A 22,500-nucleotide genomic window follows, 5' to 3' on the forward strand; every position below is an offset into this window, starting at 1 on the left:
TGAGTTCTCCACCTTCTGTCCTTAATCTGATCACATGTTCTTTGACTGTTGTCTTCCTCCTGATATGGCTATACAACAGTTTCGGGTCAGTCTTGATTCTCGATGCTATGTCATTTTCATACTGTCGCTGGGCCTCCCTCCTTACCTGTGCGCACTCATTCCTGGCTCTGCGACTGATCTCCCTATTTTCGTGTTGTTCTCTGCCTTCTGTACTTTTTCCATTCTCTATTGCATTTTGTTTTTGCCTCCTTACACCGTCGGGTAAACCAGGGGGCTCGTTCCGGTCTTCCCAAGTTGTTACTGTTGCCCTTGGGAATAAACCTTTCCACTGCCTCCTTGCATTTTGTTGTTACATATTCCATCATTTCATTTACTGGCTTTCCTGCCAGTTCTCTGTCCCACTGGACCTCCCAGCAGGAAGTTCTTCAACACTATGTAGTCCCCTCCCCTTTTATAGTCAGGCTTTTCCCATTCAACTCCTGTTATTCTCTCCACTTGCAGCTCTACTATGTATTCAAAGCACAGAACCACGTGGTCTGCTAGCTCCTAGGGGACTCTCATACTTGATGTCCCTCAATATCTGAGCTGCCCAGGGTGAACACAAGGTCCAATCTTGCTGGTTCATCCTCCCTCTCACTCTGGTAGTGTCCTTAACATGTTGGTGCATGAGGTTTCCAGCACCACGTCCAACATCCTGGCTCTCCATGTTTCCAGGGACCCCCATGTGGCACCAGGTTTTCCCCCCAGTCAATCTCCCTGTGGTTGAAATTCCCCATAACCAGCAACTTTGCACTGCTGGAGTGAGCTCTTTCTTGCCACCTCAGCAAGTGTGTCCACCATTGCTCTGTTGCTCTCTTCATATTCCTCTCTTGGCCTCCTGCAGCTCTGTGGTGGATTATACATCACTGCAATGACCACTTTGTTGTTCCCCAGACTGAAGTGTACCTGCTATGTAGTCTCTTTCTCCCGTCTCATCTATTCCTTCCATTTTCTCGAATTTTGTAGACAGCCTGTACTGGCAGAGCACACAGCCTAGCCGTCTGCTCTGACTAGTTCATATTTCGCGGCATTCAGTGCTGCCCTCTGTAGGCCTACCTAGGTCGGTGGGACACACAGTCCACCCTCTCTCACTCCCGCCTGGACCGACCTGCCGTACACAAGTTCTCCCCCCTCCACGGACTGGCTTGCGGTCACTTCCTCACACTGCCCGTTGTGTACTCACTCCTACCCGATTAAAGCCAATCTAGTCCACGGCCGTATCATTGCTACCTACGCTACCTTCATCGGCACTAAACCGCTGTTCAACAGTAAGAACAGCAATAACAGTGGTGACAGCGGAGTCAGCGGCATTGTGAGCCTTTTCAGGGTGGAGGGGATCGGTCGACACCAGTCAACATCATCCGTCGTCATCCAACGCACCTGCTAGCCTAAAGAGTTATCTGCTACTCCCAGCGTCTTGACGGGACCCGAGATAGATCTTCGTCCTAGATTTTTCCCACAAAATCTGGACATAGGCATCACGGCGTCATCTCCAGCCTTAGCAGTCACGTGTTCACCTCATCACCCTCTCTACAGCCCTTCAACACTCTCCAGCACCATTCTCCTGCCTCCTACAGCGTCCCTACGCCCTTCTCAGCTACAAGAAGTAGAGTTCCTCCAAGAAGTTCTACCGGGCTTAACCACGTGGGAACCCAGTTGGCTTAGCCCCTAAGCCAGCAAAGTTCAGCGTCTACGGCAGCTCGTGACTCATCATAGTGTCTACTACTACTCAGCACCTACGTATCTCCAGCCAGTGCAGTTTTTTTTTTGTGTTGCCCAGTTTAAAAAATTTTTTTTTTTTCCCTTTCCCTTGTTGTTTTATTCCCAGTTCATCACCAGTTCTGTTTTCCCCAGTGATTTGTTACAGTAAAACTTACTCGTCCCAGTTCAAAGTTTCACTTAAGCTTGTTTTTAGCACGTTCGAGTAGTGCAGTAAATGTTTTGTTCTCCGTGTGCTGAAGCCGCAGTCAGTCAGCGCGCCCAGACACGCTTGCCAGTGTAAACAACCATACACCAGCTCTGGTTCACGCCGGGTATCCACGTCTCTTAACTTCTTATACCTCCACAGAGTTACTCCGGTCTTTCCTGTTCTTCCCAAGTCTTTTCTGATATTTTTTTTCTACGACATTGAAGCCCCATAGCAGTATACAAATGCTACGAGGTGTGTAGTGTTACTGGAGCGTCACTGAAAGTTCCAGGACCTGCCGTACCTTCGTCCATCTGCACTCAAAGTTAAGTAAACAGTGACTTACCTAGCATTTCCTAATATTTTGTGACATTATTTAACTGTCCTGCACCAATACAGTTAGTTACTGAAGCCATACTTCAGTAAATTGTTCAGTGTCATCAGTGCACATTTTGCCATTTACCTACAGCTTATTAAATTTTGTAAATTTATTTTTGCACTCCTACATTTTAAATTCCAGTTTTTTTTCTATTCTGCTTCTTGCACCTCAGTTATTGATTTAAATTGTTCAGTGTTAACCATTTATACAATTTAACCTCTCACATACAGTTTTCATGTAATTCCTGTGTGCTGTTTTTTTTTTTAGTTGCACCTGCAAGTTAGCCACAGATTGTTGACACCCCTGCACTGTTTTGTTTGTTAGTTTTTTTTTAATAAGTGTAATCTTCAAGTACTTAAGTATTAGTATATTCTACCTGCAGTCATACAATCTGTGCCTAGCCCATTAAATTTTTTTTCTGTTCCCCCATTTATTTTGCTCTACATATATTCTATGTTTTATCAGTGAATATTCACCTATGTGCATTGCTTTTTGCTATTTTATATACCCAAGTCATTGAGTGTATTTTTGGGAACCTGCTTATTTACCATTAATTACCAAAATTCCTTGTGAAGTTAATTAATTTTGACCTTGAGATTGTGCAAATTTTTTTTTTCTTTTTGCCAGTGTACACCCTGCTAACACCAGTTAACCTTTGCCATATTCTTGAATTTAATAATTTGCATTTTTATTAATTTTATTTTGTGTGCAATATAGCAATTCTGGTCAGTGTATTTTTTTTTTGTGTGATTTTTGGCACTATTCCATACTCTGATATCTTTTTTGTGCCAACTTCCCTTGTGCAAGTGAATTACCTTTTTTTTTTGCGTTTCAATTTGCTACTGCTAGCACCCGCAATCTTTTTAAACTGTGCTTGCAGCACAGTTTAGTGTTGTGTAGTACCTGATTTATTTTAATTTTTGTGCAATTTTTGCTACCAGTGTTTACAGTTCAACTCCTTTTCATAAATTTTGTTGCCAGATTCCTGGTGAAATTATTGACTATCCTTAGCTTCATTTTGTGCACTTCCCTGTAGTACATTCACTTGCATACATCTCTTATTTTGTTTTCAGAGTGTATCACTATTTCCCTTTTTATTGTTGTTTTGCTCAAATTATTTCTATCACTAAGCAGTTTACCTAGTACTGTGGTGCTGAGTTCTCTTTGACTCTGTTTTGAATTGTAGCCAGTGCATACCATTTCTTGCTCTGACCTGTTTACCATCTTCGTGACCTACTTGCATTTCAACAATTGACGTCATGACTAAGACACGCAGTGGCCATGCCGTTACCCCAGATTCTGCTGGTGCCAGCAATGGTGCCTCAGCCAGAGTGAGCACGCGGCAGGGCATCGAAGCCCCAGCGACAGTTGGTCAACTTGTGGCTCAAGCCTCGACCACCAGTGGGCCGGCTCATCGTCCATACCTGACCCTTATTTTTGACGGTCGTGCAAATAGTTTAGAGCCATGGCTGCAGTCAGTCGAGGCGACTGTTCAGGCTCTATTTGATAGCCCAACAGATACACAGTACATTCGTGCTGCTGTTGCAGCAGTGGATCTCACCCAGGGTGATATAGGTGCCTTTGTGCAGCTCAAGCGCGTTTGTAAGATTCAGTCTTGGGGTGAACTTAAGGAGGAATTTAGGCGTTATTTTCGGCGTAGTCGCCAACGCCATTACATTGACATCGTTACCAGCGTCTTGGCCGAATGTCAATACCGGCACGAAAGCCCCCTGGCTTGCGTTTGCCGTTTCGAGCAAGCCGCCACGGACTTTACTGATGCCGTCAACTCCACTAAGTGGGCGGATGGTGATGGCCGTATGGCTATTAAAGACATCATCCCCATGCTGGCTGTCGGCATCATGCGGAGGGATTCCGCCCCTAACCTCTGGGCTGCCATTGATGCGCTAGGACTCGGCCCTCAGCACGACGTCCTGGGTGCATATGACGCCATCGACTCGCTCAAGCCGCCTTCCGAGCAAGGCAAGGTTTGCCGCTTTGCGGATGATCCCCTACCCATCCTTGCAGCGCCGTCCGCAGTGACCCCGCGGTCGCAGCCGGAAGTCACTTTTGCTGCTGCTGTCAGACAGCCAACCCACAAAGGTTCTAACCCCAGTCCCACTAATACGCGCCTAAGTAAAAATAGCGACCACAGTAACAACAGTCGGTCTTATACAAAAAGGCAGTCATCGACTTCCTGGACCAGGGCGAAACGTCGCCAGCAGACACCACCCCCAACCTCACCCGCTAAGCGTGTAGTGACTTGTTTCAACTGTGGCAAACGAGGGCACTACCGATCTGAGTGTTACAAACTTAAGTCCCCGCAAAGTAACCGTCACAGTCCCCACGCTCAGTATCAAGGTAACCGTCACCGTCCCCATGCCCAGTCTCGCGAGGGAATCTGTGTTTATCACAACACTTCCAGTCATACCTCCCATCAGTGTAACAAGCTGCGAAGTATGCTGACAGCTGAGTGGAGCAAGCAGTCGTCGCGCAATGCACATGCTTGTAGAAGCCCTTCCACTAGTTCGGGGGAAGAGGCGCGTCCGCAAAACCAACGAAAGACGTAGTAACCCTGTCGGAGTCGCTGTATTCCGTCCCTGTCCGCAATGCATTCGCCGCCCTGGGCAGTGATACGCTTGCCGACAGTGAGGAAACCGAGTGTCTTGACGTTGTTGCTGAGACTCTTACCGTACCTTCCAGGTCGAGCCTCGTCAACAAGTGTCGAGCCTCGAGCAGCTGTGACTCCGGGGATCTCGTCGGCCTGTCATGCCTTCATGTTCGGTATGACAACCCATGTGGACCGCTCATCGAGTCCACTGTCCACAATAAGCCTGTTCAGCTTTTCCTAGACACAGGTTCGGTGGTTAACATTGTCCGCTCCACCTTTTTCCGAGACATTGGCCTTCACGCGGCCATGTTGACAGAGCCATCTGCCATTCAGACCTTGAGAGGAGTCTCAGGTAAACCGCTGACGGTTCGCGGTCGCACAACGCTAGAATTTGTGGTCCAGGGTCACAAGCTGTCCGCAAAATTCTTAGTCGTAGATGGTATTGTTTTCCATGGTGACCTGCTCATAGGGTTCAAAACCATGGCAGATCTTAGGATCCGTTTAGATCCAGCTGAGTGGAAAGCGGAATTCAACGGAGTGGATGTGCCCTTCTGGGGCGTGCGCTTAGGATCCACTACGTGCTACTCCGTCTCAGAGTACGCACAGTGCCTAGAATCGTTGGAAACCGGTGGTTTCCATAGCACATTCTCCCCGGGGTCGGTCTCTCGTCCTGATCGACCTCGTAGTAGAGCTCGTTGCCCATCACCTCCTGGCCATCAGCGCGTAGTTACCAGTGAAACCCAGTCTGGGGACGCCCAGTCTAACCTTCACTCTAACTCTGACGCTGTTGTAGAGACCAGCAGTTGTCAAGCCGCAGTATCCCTGTCGGCAGGCGACTGTCTGACTCGTGTCATGGCATCAGCGAGCAGAGTTACTGCTTGTACAAAGTATGACGTCACTTTGTCAGCTAACTCGCTCACTCCTGTTACGGTGTACGTGAGCAGAGCTTTTGAAGGAGACCATGTGCTGGTTGACAACGACACATGCCGAGTCAAGGGCCTCTCCCTTGAACCATCCTTGCACACAGTGCAACGTGGTAAGTTGCAAGTCCTTGTTGTCAACATGCATAGTCGAGAATTTCCCCTGCGGAAGAATACCTCACTTGTTGACCTTGTCAGATTCCCTCTCCCGGTGAGAGTGGAGGGTGAAGCCCCAGCTGACTTCCTTGTGAGTGCAGTTCTCCCAGGCGAGTCTGCTGCTGACTCTTCCAACACCCGGCCAGTGCAGGAAGATGATCTAGCTTTGACAGACTATCCTGAAGAGGTTCCAAAACTTCTCCAGGTTCTCAATCGTGCACGTTCTGCAGTTGCACTAGATGGTGAGTCAATGGGTTTGACCTCACTGATCTCTCACCGTATTCCACTTGACAAAGGTACTAAACCCATTTATGTACCTGCGTATCGCCTGCCACATGCGCAAAGAGTCTTCGCCGAAGAACTCATTACACGGATGCTCCGTGATGGAGTTATTGAGGAGTCCACTTCCCCGTGGAATGCTCCCCTTATTCTGGTTCCCAAGAAAGACGGAACCTGGCGCCCTGTTATCGATTACAGGAAACTGAATGCATGTACCATCCCAGACCGTTTTCCATTGCCAGTTCTGAACGACCTGTTGCAGAACATCGGCGATAATAAGGTCTTTTCAACTCTTGATCTTCTTCAAGGGTTCTGGCAGATCCCCCTCGATGATGAGAGTAGAGAGTTGACAGCTTTCTCTACTCCAACTGGTCATTACCAGTTCAGGAGGATGCCCTTCGGCTTGCGCGGAAGCCCAATCACGTTTAGTCGTTTGATGACGACAATTTTCCGTACCCTCCTAGGTGGCACGCTCATGGTCTACCTGGATGATCTCATAGTCATGTCGCAAGATGTCCCGTCACATCTTGAGAAACTTGACAGGGTATTGGACAGGCTAGCTCAGGCAAATCTTAAGGTAAAGCTCTCCAAATGTCATTTCCTCCGGAAGGAAATAAAATTTCTGGGTCACGTAGTAACTCAGAATGGCATAAAGACGGACGAGTCTAAAATCTCGGCCGTGCAGAAATTCCCCAGACCCATGACGGCGGATGCAGTCCGGTCCTTCATAGGCCTGGCGGGTTTCTACCGCACCTTTATCGCAGGTTTCTCCACCATTGCTGCACCCCTGACACGCTTACTCAAGAAGGATGCCCCTTTTGAGTGGACGTGCGATCAGGAACGAGCTTTTGTCATTCTTAAGAACAAGTTAACATCAGCCCCAACCCTTAGATTCCCTGATTTCACCAAGGCATTTACCTTGACGACTGATGCCAGCAAAGTTGGCATCGGTGCAGTCTTGTCACAGGAATCTAATGGGAAGCAACAGCCTATTGCCTATGCTAGCCGTGTTCTTACTAAAGCGGAAGTCAATTATTCAGTGACAGAGCTAGAAGCTTTAGCCATTGTATGGGCCCTGAGTCATTTTCGGGATATCATCTATCATTATCCTATCAAGATTTATACAGATCATTTACCCTTATTGGCCCTTTTTGCAAATAAGAACCTCTCGGGTAAGCATGCTCGGTGGTCGCTCACGTTCAATGACTACAACCCTGAAATTTGCTATGTCCCAGGTAAGCAAAATGTTGTAGCTGACGCCCTGTCGAGACATATAGCATTCGTGAGTGTCGGCAATTCGTTCTCTGTTGAGGATCTCGAGAGAGCCCAACGACAGGACCCTGTGTGGTCTCCAGTCCTTCGTTTCCTTACCAAGGAGGACGTTGACTTACAGGTCAAGTCTCCCGTTCCACTGAAGGATTTAGTGGTCAACCAAGGAGTACTGTGCCGTGTTGCACAGCTGGTGGACCCCGGCAGAACCGTATACCAACTGGTGATACCAGAGTCCATGATACCAGCTACTCTTAGGTTGATCCACAATGTCCCAGGTGTAGCGCACCCCGGGAAGGACCGCAGTATCAAACAGGCACGAATGAAATATTTCTGGCCTAAGATGGCATCGGACATTGCCAAGCATGTACACCAGTGTGTTGTCTGCCTACAGCACAAGGGTACCATTACAGGTCCTAACCCCATTCTAAAGTATCCCATTACAAAGGAGCCCTGGGAGAGAACTTCTGTCGACCTGTTGACGAACTTCTCGACCTCGGAGAAGGGAAATAAGCACCTGCTTGTAATGGTAGATAACTTGACGCGGTACAGTGAATTAGTACCCATTCCTGATAAAACCGCTGAAACGGTCGCTAGTGCTTTCCGTGAGCATGTTGTTCTTCGTCATACTTGCCCACGTGTCCTTCTGTCAGACAATGGGTCTGAGTTTATAAATGGCATAATGCAGGATCTTTGCTCCAGATTCAACATTCATCAAGCGCCAGTAGCTCCACGCCACCCTGCGAGTAATGGTCTTGCTGAACGTACAAATCGCAAAGTCCTGGAGGTGCTCAGAGTAACCGTTAACCCAAGTTGTACTACATGGGATGAGGCTATCCCAGATGTTCAGTGTACATTAAATTCCTCCCTCAACAGCTCGATCGGTGAGACACCTCATTTTGCTTTGTATGGCTATGACAAGCGCTTACCATATGAAATTCTGTTTACTCCACCTAGACCTACTTACGATACTGATAACCCCAGTGTAGTAAAGATGAGGACAACGCAGCTTGTCTTCCAGCGGGTACGAGAGAACCTTATGAAAGCTACTGATAGGTTCACGTCAGAGCGCAATGCCCGCGCCAAGGAAAGCAAAGTGGAACCAGGTTGCAAAGTTATGTTGCTCAACCCAGTGCAGACCCCAGGTATGCACAAACTTGTCCCAAAGTTTGTGGGTCCTTACCATGTCCTACGACAGCTCCGTGGCAATAAGTTCGAGGTGAGGGAGATTGCTACGGGAGCTATCAAGGAAGCCCACCTTGATCACATGAAGTATGTGGACCATATGCAGGCCGAAGTAGAGCTGGAGGCGCGTGCGTTGCAACGCCACGATCAGACTAATGTTAGGGACAAACCGTCTACCCCTTCTCCCACTACTGCTGGTACGGAAGACGGCCCAGTAAGGCTCCATACTTATGGCCTGCGACCCAGGACAACAGTACATTTCTGTGACATTGACGTACCTACTGACTTGTCCGACTCCTACGCTAGTTATGCTAATTGTTTGCTTGCAGAAATGGGTATAAATGCACACACATTGTATAGCTAGTCGATAATAGAGTCAGGGTGGACAACATCATGTAATTATGTAAATACTTTTAGAAGGGTACCCAGAGTGTAATGAATTCCATGGATATAGTATTATTGTATGTATGTGCACCAGTGTTTTTTTAACTAAAGGAAAAAGCCTGTATTACGGTCAGGGCAGTGCTGCCCTCTGAGTTACATGTCACACCTTAGGAAATGCTACTGTCAGTCATTGTTTGCAGATGTGAGCGTGCAACAACGTTAGTAGACGAGTGGTCAACTGATGTTCAGCCCTGCGGACAACCTGTATATAGAAGATTTTAGTTCCAGTGCTGACGTCTCCCGGCTCTCTACTCGATGAAACAGCGCGGGCAAACCAGTTTTCTCTTCCCCTGGATGGGAGAGTTTTTTTTTTGCCTGTTGCATTTTTTTGTCCATTTTTTATTTACTAGTGAGCGAAAGCCAGTCCCTCTCTGGGGTAGCTAGTGTAATTCCTTTATACCTATGGGCCCACCAGTATTGTCGCGTCGGGACGACGCGAGGTGCGTGGCCGAGCAAATGTAGACAGCCTGTACTGGCAGAGCACACAGCCTAGCCGTCTGCTCTGACTAGTTCATATTTCGCGGCATTCAGTGCTGCCCTCTGTAGGCCTACCTAGGTCGGTGGGACACACAGTCCACCCTCTCTCACTCCCGCTTCGACCGACTTGAGGTACACAGGTACTCCCCCTCCACGGACTGGCTTGCGGTCACTTCCTCACACTGCCCGTTGTGTACTCACTCCTACCCGATTAAAGCCAATCTAGTCCACGGCCGTATCATTGCTACCTACGCTACCTTCATCGGCACTAAACCGCTGTTCAACAGTAAGAACAGCAATAACATAAGATGTCGGAATGCTGTACTGAGGTTTGCTAGGCGCTCATATGCTGCAGCCGTTATTTGGTTGATGTGCGCTTCAGGAGATGTGCCTGGTGTTATATTCACCCCAAGATCTTTTTCCTTGAGTGAGGTTTGTAGTCTCTGGCCCCCTAAACTGTATTCCGACTGCGGTCTTTTTTGCCCTTCCCCAATCTTCATGACTTTGCACTTGGTGGGGTTGAACTCCAGGAGCCAATTGCTGGACCAGGTCTGCAGCCTGTCCAGATCCCTTTGTGTGTGTGTGTGTGTGTGTGTGTGTGTGTATGTGTGTGTATGTGTGTGTGTGTGTGTGTGTGTGTGTGTGTGTGTGTGTGTGTGTGTGTGTATGTGTGTGTGTGTGTGTGTATGTGTGTGTGTGTGTGTGTGTGTGTGTGTGTGTACTGCCTTTCTCTCTCTCTCTCTCTCTCTCTCTCTTTAAAACTATCCACATAAATGAGGGAAGCAGGAGGATGGAGTGAAGAGGACGAAAAAAGATGAAGCAAGGAAGACGATTGGAAATAGGAAAAATGGAGGTGGGGAGAGCAAAGAAGTAAATGCGAAGTGGAGGTAGGAAAATGAAGAAAAATGGGTAGATAGAGGTAAGGAAGAAGGGGAAGGGAGAGAATAAAGAAAATGAAAGTGGACAGAGGAAGGTGGGGAGGATGTGTGAATGCCGTCTAAGAGGACGAAAAATAGAATAGAAAGGATAGGCGAAAAGAAGAAAGAGGTTGGATTGGTCAGTGCCGGTGAGGGAGGTGCTACAAGACGCAGAACAGTGGATAAGCATAAATGAGGAAGCCACGATCAGTGGGGGCAGGAACGGGAACGTGTAAATATAGGTTAGAGTAAGAAGGAACATACGGGGATGAGTGGGAGTGAATCAGAATGGGAAATGTGAACGGGAAGGGTTCTAGGAATGGGAAGGAGACAGTATTCAGTTCCTAGGAAGTTCCTCCTACCACCATTGCCATGATCGAAATATTATCCCCTTCCCCCAACCCCGTCCCTAACAAACAACTAGGACAGAAGCAGTAATATCTTTGCCCCTTTCCTTCCCCCAGCACACATTCCCCTTTCCCCTGGGCTCCCCTCCTCCCCTACTGCTTGTATAATGACTGCTTATTCTTCGTAATTGTTTCATTAAGTAACATTAACATTTGCACAATTCAGGTTGCTGTAATCTACCGATTTTCATCATATACATTTCTAAAATTATTATTATTATTATTATATATATATATATATATATATATATATATATATATATATATATATATATATATATATATATATATATAAATGTGAAATCATCTCAGTCAGTCAACAAGTGATAAATGCAGTGAGATCAAAACTACCAGGAGAAGCAGTCATTGCCCCCACAAATAGTGTCTTGCTAGGAGCACCTCTGGGAAGCAATGCCATTGACACAATTCTCAGGAAGAAATTGGAAGTGTTAAGGAGAATGGAACAACGAATAGGCAATCTGGACACCCACGATGCCTTGTACCTTCTCACAAAGTGCTTGAGTCTGCCCAGGTTGACATATTTCCTAAGATGTGCACCTTCATATGATAACCCTATACTGCACGAATATGACAGTATTCTGAGGCATATTTTTACGAAAGTACTTAACCTTACTCTAGAAGACGGGCAGTGGAACCAAGCTACACTTCCAGTCAGACTAGGAGGCATTGGTGTCCGCAAGTCATCACAGATTGCGTTACCTGCTTTTCTGTCCTCGTGTATTGCATCCAGAGAGCTTGTAACAGCGATTCTCCCTGAACATCTTAGGGACAAGATTGGAGTCCAGGACCAAAAATTCATTGACGGAGCAATGATCTGGGATAATCTAACGGGCTCTGAAACCAGACCTGCTCCCCCCAACAACTACAAACAATCGCACTGGGATGGTCCAATAGTGGAAAATATTGCCTCAGCAATGCTTCAGAGTGTGTCAGGGAAGGATTGAGCCCGCCTCCTGGCAGTGAGAACCCCTCATGCTGGGGACTTTCTGTTGGCTGTTCCCAACTCCAGCCTTGGCACACGCCTCGACCCACAGACCATCCGCATTGGTGTTGCCCTTCGACTTGCCGCCCCTATTCTCGCCGAACACAGGTGTATTTGTGACAGTGAAGCAGCAGACCGATTCGGGTACCATGGTCTTGTGTGCCGTAAATCCGAGGGAAAGATTGCAAGACATGAGGAGGTTAATAACATTATCAAGAGGAGCCTCACAACAGCTGGATGCCCAGCAGTAAGGGAGCCACCCCAACTATGCAGATCTGATGGCAGCCAGAAGCGTCCAGATGGTATCACCCTTCAAGCCTGGACAGATGGGAAGCAGGTGGTGTGGGACTATACATGTGCATCTACCTTGGCTGATACCTATCTCCAATACACCAGGGAGGAAGGAGGGGCAGCTGCCAGCTTCAGGGAGTCCCAAAAGTCTAGAAAATATGGAGAACTTGCCCATCATTATATGTTTGTTCCCATAGGCTCAGAGATCCTTGGCTCATGGGGAAAGAGTGCATCTAATTTCCTTAAGGAGCTGGGAAAAAGACTCATCAGGGTAACTAGGGATCCCAGGGCAGCTAGTTTTCTGTTCCAGCGGCTTAGTGCGGCTGTTCAAAGGGGTAATGCCTGCTGCATTTTGGGCACACGCCCCAGGTCTGAGGAGCTGGATGAGATTTTCGCCTTATAATCGGTGATACACACGTAACAACATGTACCGTATATGCCACCTTTATATTAACAATGTATCTCTTAAATCTTCTGTACCATATTATGTAATAAAATATTCCTATTAGTAAAAAAAAATATATATCAAAAGATGGGGTGGTAGGGGAAGTGGAATATTCAAACAGCTTCAGGAAGAAATCCAAATATTCTTCCTTGAAGCCTTTTTATGCACTTCTCCGAGGCTATGGGTCCCACAATTTGCACCAGAGGTGGACCCCATCCTATATATATATATATATATATATATATATATATATATATATATATATATATATATATATATATATATATATATATATATATATGTCGTGCCAAACAGGTAAAATTTTTCAATTAGGAAGAACTCATTTAATATTAAGTCATTTCTAAAATTTTATCTTATACGTCTAAAGATATATTAATAATTTTGTAACAAAAGAACCTTTGAAAACTTACCTAACCTTATCATAACAAGCGCAATTTAATTTAGCCTAATCCAACTAAATATATTTTAGATAAATATATATATCTTTTAGTTAGGTTCAGAATGATTTTTGCGAAATTATTACATACACAAATTTTCACTTGCCTTATTCGGCAAGAAGAGCTTTGCTATTTAAGCCAAAATCACAAGTTTTACCTATATGGCACGACACACACACACACACACATGTCAGGATCCATACATAGCTTTAAGCAGAGGTATGATATAGCTCACGGTTCAGGGAGAGTGACCTAGTAGCGACCAGTGAAGAGGCGGGGGCCAGGAGCTAGGACTCGACCCCTGCAACCTCAACTAGGTGAGTACACCTAGGTGAGTACACACACACACACACAGTAGCGATCAGTGAAGAGGCGGGGCCAGGAGCTGAGTCTCGACCCCTGCAACCACAATTAGGTGAGTACACCAGTCCACAGCAGGATTCGAGCCTGCACACTCTATATCAGTACTTTCTCCATTCAACCAGATGTGGCTGAGGGGAAAAAGTACTGTGTACTTTTATACAGAGTGTACAAGTTCGAGTCCTGCTGTGGACTGAGAGATAATATTTGTTAAAAGTTCGCATGTTTGCTAACTTTTGTTAAAAGTTCGCAAACATATATATATATGTCGTGCCGAATAGGCAGAACTTGCGATCTTGGCTTAAATAGCAACGCTCATCTTGCCATATAAGACAAGCGAAAATTTGTGTATGCAATAATTTCGCCAAAATCATTCTGAACCTAACGAAAAAAATATATTTCACTGTGTTTGTTTAGTATTAAATTATTGTAAACAAATCTAAAAAATATTTAGTTGGGTTAGGCTAAAATAAATTACTCTTGTTATAATAAGGTTAGGTAAGTTTTCTAAGATTCTTTTAGTGCAAAATTATAAATTTTTACATTAACATTGATGAAAAAAATATATCTTTAAACGTATAAGAGAAAATTTTAGAAAGGACTTAATTTTAAATGAGTTCTTGCTAATTGACCAGTTTTACATATTCGGCACGATATATATATATATATATATATATATATATATATACAAAACAACCACTGTGAAAGAATAAGGGATTCCAAGCGCTTTCGTGACTACTCACATTATCAAGGAACATTGTTCTTGATAATGTGAGTAGTCACGAAAGCGCTTGGAATTCCTTATTCTTTCACAGTGGTTGTTTTGCATATTCTGAAATCACCTGTTTACTGTGATCTTATTGCATATATATATATATATATATATATATATATATATATATATATATATATATATATATATATATATATATATATAAGTGAGAGAGTAATTGTGGTAGGGGACTTGAATGCTAAAGTAGGAGAAACTTTTAGAGAGGGTGTGGTAGGTAAGTTTTGGGGTGCCAGGTGTAAATGATAATGGGAGCCCTTTGATTGAACTTTGTATAGAAAGGGGTTTAGTTATAGGTAATACATATTTTAAGAAAAAGAGGATAAATAAGTATACACGATATGATGTAGGGCGAAATGACAGTAGTTTGTTGGATTATGTATTGGTAGATAAAAGACTGTTGAGTAGACTTCAGGATGTACATGTTTATAGAGGGGCCACAGATATATCAGATCACTTTCTAGTTGTAGCTACACTGAGAGTAAAAGGTAGATGGGATACAAGGAGAATAGAAGCATCAGGGAAGAGAGAGGTGAAGGTTTATAAACTAAAAGAGGAGGCAGTTAGGGTAAGATATAAACAGCTATTGGAGGATAGATGGGCTAATGAGAGCATAGGCAATGGGGTCGAAGAGGTATGGGGTAGGTTTAAAAATGTAGTGTTAGAGTGTTCAGCAGAAGTTTGTGGTTACAGGAAAGTGGGTGCAGGAGGGAAGAGGAGCGATTGGTGGAATGATGATGTAAAGAGAGTAGTAAGGGAGAAAAAGTTAGCATATGAGAAGTTTTTACAAAGTAGAAGTGATGCAAGGAGGGAAGAGTATATGGAGAAAAAGAGAGAAGTTAAGAGAGTGGTGAAGCAATGTAAAAAGAGAGCAAATGAGAGAGTGGGTGAGATGTTATCAACAAATTTTGTTGAAAATAAGAAAAAGTTTTGGAGTGAGATTAACAAGTTAAGAAAGCCTAGAGAACAAATGGATTTGTCAGTTAAAAATAGGAGAGGAGAGTTATTAAATGGAGAGTTAGAGGTATTGGGAAGATGGAAGGAATATTTTGAGGAATTGTTAAATGTTGATGAAGATAGGGAAGCTGTGATTTCGTGTATAGGGCAAGGAGGAATAACATCTTGTAGGAGTGAGGAAGAGCCAGTTGTGAGTGTGGGGGAAGTTCGTGAGGCAGTAGGTAAAATGAAAGGGGGTAAGGCAGCCGGGATTGATGGGATAAAGATAGAAATGTTAAAAGCAGGTGGGGATATAGTTTTGGAGTGGTTGGTGCAATTATTTAATAAATGTATGGAAGAGGGTAAGGTACCTAGGGATTGGCAGAGAGCATGCATAGTTCCTTTGTATAAAGGCAAAGGGGATAAAAGAGAGTGCAAAAATTATAGGGGGATAAGTCTGTTGAGTGTACCTGGTAAAGTGTATGGTAGAGTTATAATTGAAAGAATTAAGAGTAAGACGGAGAATAGGATAGCAGATGAACAAGGAGGCTTTAGGAAAGGTAGGGGGTGTGTGGACCAGGTGTTTACAGTGAAACATATAAGTGAACAGTATTTAGATAAGGCTAAAGAGGTCTTTGTGGCATTTATGGATTTGGAAAAGGCGTATGACAGGGTGGATAGGGGGGCAATGTGGCAGATGTTGCAAGTGTATGGTGTAGGAGGTAGGTTACTGAAAGCAGTGAAGAGTTTTTACGAGGATAGTGAGGCTCAAGTTAGAGTATGTAGGAAAGAGGGAAATTTTTTCCCAGTAAAAGTAGGCCTTAGACAAGGATGTGTGATGTCACCGTGGTTGTTTAATATATTTATAGATGGGGTTGTAAGAGAAGTAAATGCGAGGGTCTTGGCAAGAGGCGTGGAGTTAAAAGATAAAGAATCACACACAAAGTGGGAGTTGTCACAGCTGCTCTTTGCTGATGACACTGTGCTCTTGGGAGATTCTGAAGAGAAGTTGCAGAGATTGGTGGATGAATTTGGTAGGGTGTGCAAAAGAAGAAAATTAAAGGTGAATACAGGAAAGAGTAAGGTTATGAGGATAACAAAAAGATTAGGTGATGAAAGATTGAATATCAGATTGGAGGGAGAGAGTATGGAGGAGGTGAACGTATTCAGATATTTGGGAGTGGACGTGTCAGCGGATGGGTCTATGAAAGATGAGGTAAATCATAGAATTGATGAGGGAAAAAGAGTGAGTGGTGCACTTAGGAGTCTGTGGAGACAAAGAACTTTGTCCTTGGAGGCAAAGAGGGGAATGTATGAGAGTATAGTTTTACCAACGCTCTTATATGGGTGTGAAGCGTGGGTGATGAATGTTGCAGCGAGGAGAAGGCTGGAGGCAGTGGAGATGTCATGTCTGAGGGCAATGTGTGGTGTGAATATAATGCAGAGAATTCGTAGTTTGGAAGTTAGGAGGAGGTGCGGGATTACCAAAACTGTTGTCCAGAGGGCTGAGGAAGGGTTGTTGAGGTGGTTCGGACATGTAGAGAGAATGGAGCGAAACAGAATGACTTCAAGAGTGTATCAGTCTGTAGTGGAAGGAAGGCGGGGTAGGGGTCGGCCTAGGAAGGGTTGGAGGGAGGGGGTAAAGGAGGTTTTGTGTGCGAGGGGCTTGGACTTCCAGCAGGCATGCGTGAGCGTGTTTGATAGGAGTGAATGGAGACAAATGGTTTTTAATACTTGACGTGCTGTTGGAGTGTGAGCAAAGTAACATTTATGAAGGGATTCAGGGAAACCGGCAGGCCGGACTTGAGTCCTGGAGATGGGAAGTACAGTGCCTGCACTCTGAAGGAGGGGTGTTAATGTTGCAGTTTAAAAACTGTAGTGTAAAGCACCCTTCTGGCAAGACAGTGATGGAGTGAATGATGGTGAAAGTTTTTCTTTTTCGGGCCACCCTGCCTTGGTGGGAATCGGCCGGTGTGATAATAAAAATAAATAAATATATATATATATATGTATATATATATATATATATATATATGTATATATATATATATATATGTATATATATATATATATATATATATTATAGTATAAATATAGGGAGGTACCACCTCTAGAACTGTTATAGGGACCCTCATCCTCAGAGAAAAGAATAAACTTGCTTCAGGGAAAACTCAAAGTTCTCCCTGAAGCTGTTTGAGAATTTTCTCCTACCACCCCCTATATTATATATATATATATTTTATATATATATATATATATATATATATATATATATATATATATATATATATACATATATATATTAAATGAAGCATTTATAGTAATACTAGTCACAACAACAATGAAAATAATGAGGACTGTAATGACATGAATACATAGATAATAATAATAATAGTAGCAATTTGAATAATTACACGAAGACTGTATATGAATAGAGTAATTCAGTAATTTATATAATAACAGAATTATAATACAAAGATTAATAACTAAATAATTATTAAATTAAATAATAATAATTTATACAACAATAACAATAATAACAACAAAAACAGAAGAAAAAAAAGGAGGAAGAGGAGAAAATAAAGAAACCAAGTCTGCTCTTCGAGAACTTGGGAGTACTATCAGACATCGGGATGCCTCCCCACACAGTAATCAGCTGTCATAATGACACTGATAAAGAAGCTAAGTCTGCCTGTGAAAGGCCGGAGGACATGTTACAACTGGGCATCCCTCTGTCAATTGTTCAAACCATACTGCTGAAAAATATCACTTCTAGTAGACTAGAAAACAAGATACGCAGAGACCTGAGAGCAATAGTGTCAGGCAATGATCTGTTCCGCTCAGAAAGTTGTGTTGGCAACATAAAGCGTCTATTAGACTGTGTGACGCGGAGACTGACAGAATGAGGTTGGGGTATCGTCAGTTGTGACAGAAGTATGCAACAGCAGGTGAGCCTCCCATCCCTGCTTATCCTACATGTAAGTTCTGTACTATGTGAATTATATATATATGTAATATATCTACTTTTGTATTTATAAAATAATGATGGATGGTAAGAGAAGTGGGATATTCAAACAGGCTTCAGGAAGAAATCCAAATATTTTTCCCCAAACCCTTTTCAAGCTGTCTCCTACATACACGTCCTTAAAATTTGACACTAAACCCATACACACACACACACACACACACGGGGCAAGGAGCTTGGACTCGATCCCTGCAACCTCAATAACATAGGTAGACACATATACAAACATACACACACACACACACACACACACACACACACACACACACACACACATATCTATCTATATATATATATATATATATATATATATATATATATATATATATATATATATATATATATATATATATATATACGTTTTGTACATGTGTGTGTTTGTGTTTGTGTGTGTGTGTGTGTGTGTGTGTGTGTGTGTGTTGGTGTGTGTGTGTGTGTGTGTGTGTGTGTGTGTGTGTGTGTGCGACATGTCCTTCCTACATGTGTCTAAGGTGCCGGACATATTGCCATGTCCACTCCCATATACCACTACATATGTGCAGGTGGTACTAAGTGCATTATGTGTGTGCAGACATGTATATATGCGTATAATTACATATACTCAAATAGTCATCTATGTACGAATGTAACCATCACATAGACCAGCAGCTCAATGCCGATGTGATATATTTATTTTTACATTAAAAAATAAAAACACGTTATCAATCAGGCTAGCGCCATTGCATAGTATATTCTTAGCCATATAATAACTGCATTGTTATCTACTAATGAATGTATGTAGCAAGATATAATATGTCTAATTTTTTTCTTGCACCCTCCCTACCCCTCTCTCCAGTGTCTATAGCAAGATATATTAAGACATCCAAATTCCTCTTTATTTTGTGTCCTATGTATAAGTTCTCTTGCCTTTACTCTGGAATGGAGATAAAAATTCCATTTCTCCTGTGTATGAGAGGCTATCCTGAGAGACAGCAGCTGCCAAGTGATGGTAACTCTGTGCCGGAACAAAACCGTTGAAGCTCCCGTAGTTGTTGAACTTTTGCTGGTATACTTGACGATGCCCTCACTGTCCCACTCAAGTCTCCCGGTTCAGGCTGGCACATTTCAAAACCTTGTATGAGCTCCATCCTGCGTGATACAATATGACTGGAAAACGTAGTTAGCTTTTTTCCTACTGTGAACTATCCCAGAACATGACAGTAACACACTCTCCATGTGTCTCATTTTGTTTCATAAAAAAATCGCTTCCTCCTCCTTTCCCCCTCCTCTGTTTCCCTCCCTTCCTCCACAACCCCACCTCCTCTGCTTCCCTCACTTCCTCAACAATCCCCCCCTCCTCTGTTTCCCTCCCTTCCTCCACAACCCCCCCTCCTCTGCTTCCCTCACTTCCTCAACAATCCCCCCCTCCTCTGTTTCCCTTTCCTTCCCTTCCTCCACAACCCCCTCCTCTGCTTCCCTCACTTCTCCACAACCCCCTCCTCTGCTTCCCTCCTCCACAACCCCCTCTGTTTCCTTTCCCTTCCTCCACAACCCCCCCTCCTCTGTTTCCCTCCCTTCCTCCACAACCCCCCTCCTCTGCTTCCCTCCCTCCACAACCCCTCTGTTTCCCTTTCCCTTCCTTCCACAACCCCCTCCTCTGCTTCCCTCACTTCCTCAACAACTCCCCCTCCTCTGCCCTTCCCTTCCCTTCCTCCAAAACCCCACCTCCTCTTGCCCTCCCTTCCTCCACAACCCCCTCCTCTGCTTCCCTTCCCTCCTCCAACCCCCTCCCCCTGTTTCCTCCCTTCCTCCACAACCCCCTCCTCTGCTTCCCCTCACTTCCTCAACAATCCCCCCTCCTCTGCTTCCCCTCCCTTCCTCCAAAACCCCACCTCCTCTGCTTCCCTCCCTTCCTCCACAACCCCCTCCTCTGCTTCCCTCCTCCACAACCCCCTCTGCTTCCCCTCCCTTCCTCCACAATCCCCCTCCTCTGCTTCCCTCTCTTCCTCCACAACCCCCTCCTCTGCTTCCCTCCCTTCCTCCAAAACCCCACCTCCTCTGCTTCCCTCCCTTCCTCCACAACCCCCTCCTCCTGCTTCCCTCCCTCCACAACCCCCTCTGCTTCCCCTCCCTTCCTCCACAATCCCCCTCCTCTGCTTCCCTCCCTTCCTCCACAACCCCCTTCCCTCCACTTCCTGGAGGCAGGCCGTGTGGAGTGTAACATTACCCTAATATTTTAGCGTGTAACCTACAATTACATCTGACTTGTAAACAGAGACGAACTGTGTGAGCAGCCAGAGGTATACTTACCTTCTTTATCCATGTTGATTTACCTGCAATATCCCTGGTGATTTACCTTCTATATCCTGGTAATTTTCCTTCTATATCATGGCGATTTACCTTCTTTATCTTGGTGATTTACCTTCTCTTTACCTGGTGATTTACCTGCAATATCATTGGTGATTTACATTTTATGTCAGTGTTGATTTATCTTCTACATCCTGGTGATTTACCTCGATACCTTGGTGATTTACCTTCCATATCGTGGTGATTTACCTTCTATATCGTGGTTATTTACCTTCTATATCATGGTGATTTACCTTCTATATCGTGGTGATTTACCTTATATATTCAGGTGACTTACCTTCAAATCTTGTCTTTTGTGTTTATGTGTCTGTATTCACGGGAGTCGAACCCTAGATCCTTGGCCTCTCCTCAACCACTAACAGCGTTATATTATTAGTAGTGGAAATAATAGTAGTAACAGTAGTAGCAATAATAACAGTAGGAGAAGTATCAGTAGTAGCAGTTGTAATAGCAGCAGTAACAATAGCAGCAGTAATAGAAGTAGCAGTAACAATAGCAGCAGTAATAGCTGGAGGAGTGACAATAGTAACAGTAATTAGCTGTAATATTGATAGTAAAAATATTAGTAGTGGTAGCGGTAAATAGAGGTAATGTATTCACGTGAATGGGTGAAGGTATGGGTGAACCACTGTGGGAGGATGGGTGAAGATGTGGGGGAACCACAGTGGGAGGATGGGTGAACCACTGTGGGAGGATGGGTGAAGATGTGGGTGAACTACTGTGGGAGGATGGGTGAAGATGTGGATGAACCACAATGGGAGGATGGGTGAAGGTATGGGTGAACCACTGTGGGAGGATGGGTGAAGATGTGGGTGAACTACTGTGGGAGGATGAGTGAAGGCATGGGTGAACCACTGTGAGAGGATGGGTGAAGATGTGGGTGAACCACTGTGGGAGGATGGGTGAAGATGTGGGTGAACCACAGTGGGAGGACAGGTGTGGGTGAACCACTATGGAAGGATGAGTGAATGTATGGGTGAACCACTGTGGGAGGAATGGGTGAAAATATGGGTGAACCACTGTGGGAGGGTGGGTGAAGGTGTGGAGGAGGATGTAGGTGATGGAACTATCCACTGGTTTAAGAGGACTTTCGCACGGTCAGTTTCTGTCCCTCCTAGATATCTCTTTCTTATTTTTCGAGGGGTGGGAAGAGGAAGGGATTACAGAGAAAGAGAGAAAGAGAGAGCTCAGAGAGAGAGAGAGAGAGAGAGAGAGAGAGAGAGAGAGAGAGAGAGAGAGAGAGAGAGAGAGAGAGAGAGAGAGAGAGAGAGAGAGAGAGAGAGAGAGAGAGAGAGAGAGAGAGAGAGAGAGAGAGAGAGAGAGAGAGAGAGAGAGAGAGAGAGAGACAGACAGAGAGAGAGAGAGAGAGAGAGATCTGTCAGATCTGTCATTTCAACAGAGCCTTCAACACAGGAGGGATGTGGGTGGGCGTACTGATATGTACAAGGCCAATATTGTCAAAGTACCACACTTGGATCCACTTCGAGGACAGCGTGAAACAAGCTTTTATGCCACAAGACGAGGCACAAGTACGCTCACACCTTGAGTATGCTCCACTTTTTTGGTTTGCCTGCCCCCCCTCTCATCTGCGACTGCTTGACAGAGTAGAGAACAGAGCAAGACGTCTCATCTCTCGCCTGGACCCATCCTGGATAGATCTGTCATTTCAGCAGAGCCTTCAACATAGGAGGGATGTGGGTGGCCTTACTGTTATGTACAAGGCCAATATTGTCAAAATACCACACTTGGATCCACTTCGAGGACAGCGTGAAACAAGCTTTTATGCCACAAGACGGGCAGAAAGCAGCAACTTCACTCTGGCTATACCCTTCTCCAGAACATCACTCCATCTGAGATCAT

The 22,500-nt window shown here is 44.7% G+C and overlaps 1 protein-coding gene across 1 annotated transcript; it reads left to right on the forward strand.

Moving 5' to 3' along the window:
- Positions 1-3,077: 3,077 nt before the first annotated feature.
- On the forward strand, positions 3,078-4,946 carry LOC138851936 (uncharacterized). The gene is made up of 2 exons (XM_070081498.1): positions 3,078-4,649; positions 4,683-4,946. Exons 1-2 carry the CDS (start codon positions 3,584-3,586, stop codon positions 4,889-4,891), a joined length of 1,275 nt encoding a protein of 424 aa, XP_069937599.1. The 5' UTR covers positions 3,078-3,583; the 3' UTR covers positions 4,892-4,946.
- Positions 4,947-22,500: the final 17,554 nt, after the last annotated feature.

This window comes from Cherax quadricarinatus, unplaced genomic scaffold, assembly GCF_038502225.1.
Source record: "Cherax quadricarinatus isolate ZL_2023a unplaced genomic scaffold, ASM3850222v1 Contig2884, whole genome shotgun sequence".
Taxonomy (NCBI): Eukaryota; Metazoa; Arthropoda; class Malacostraca; order Decapoda; family Parastacidae; genus Cherax; species Cherax quadricarinatus.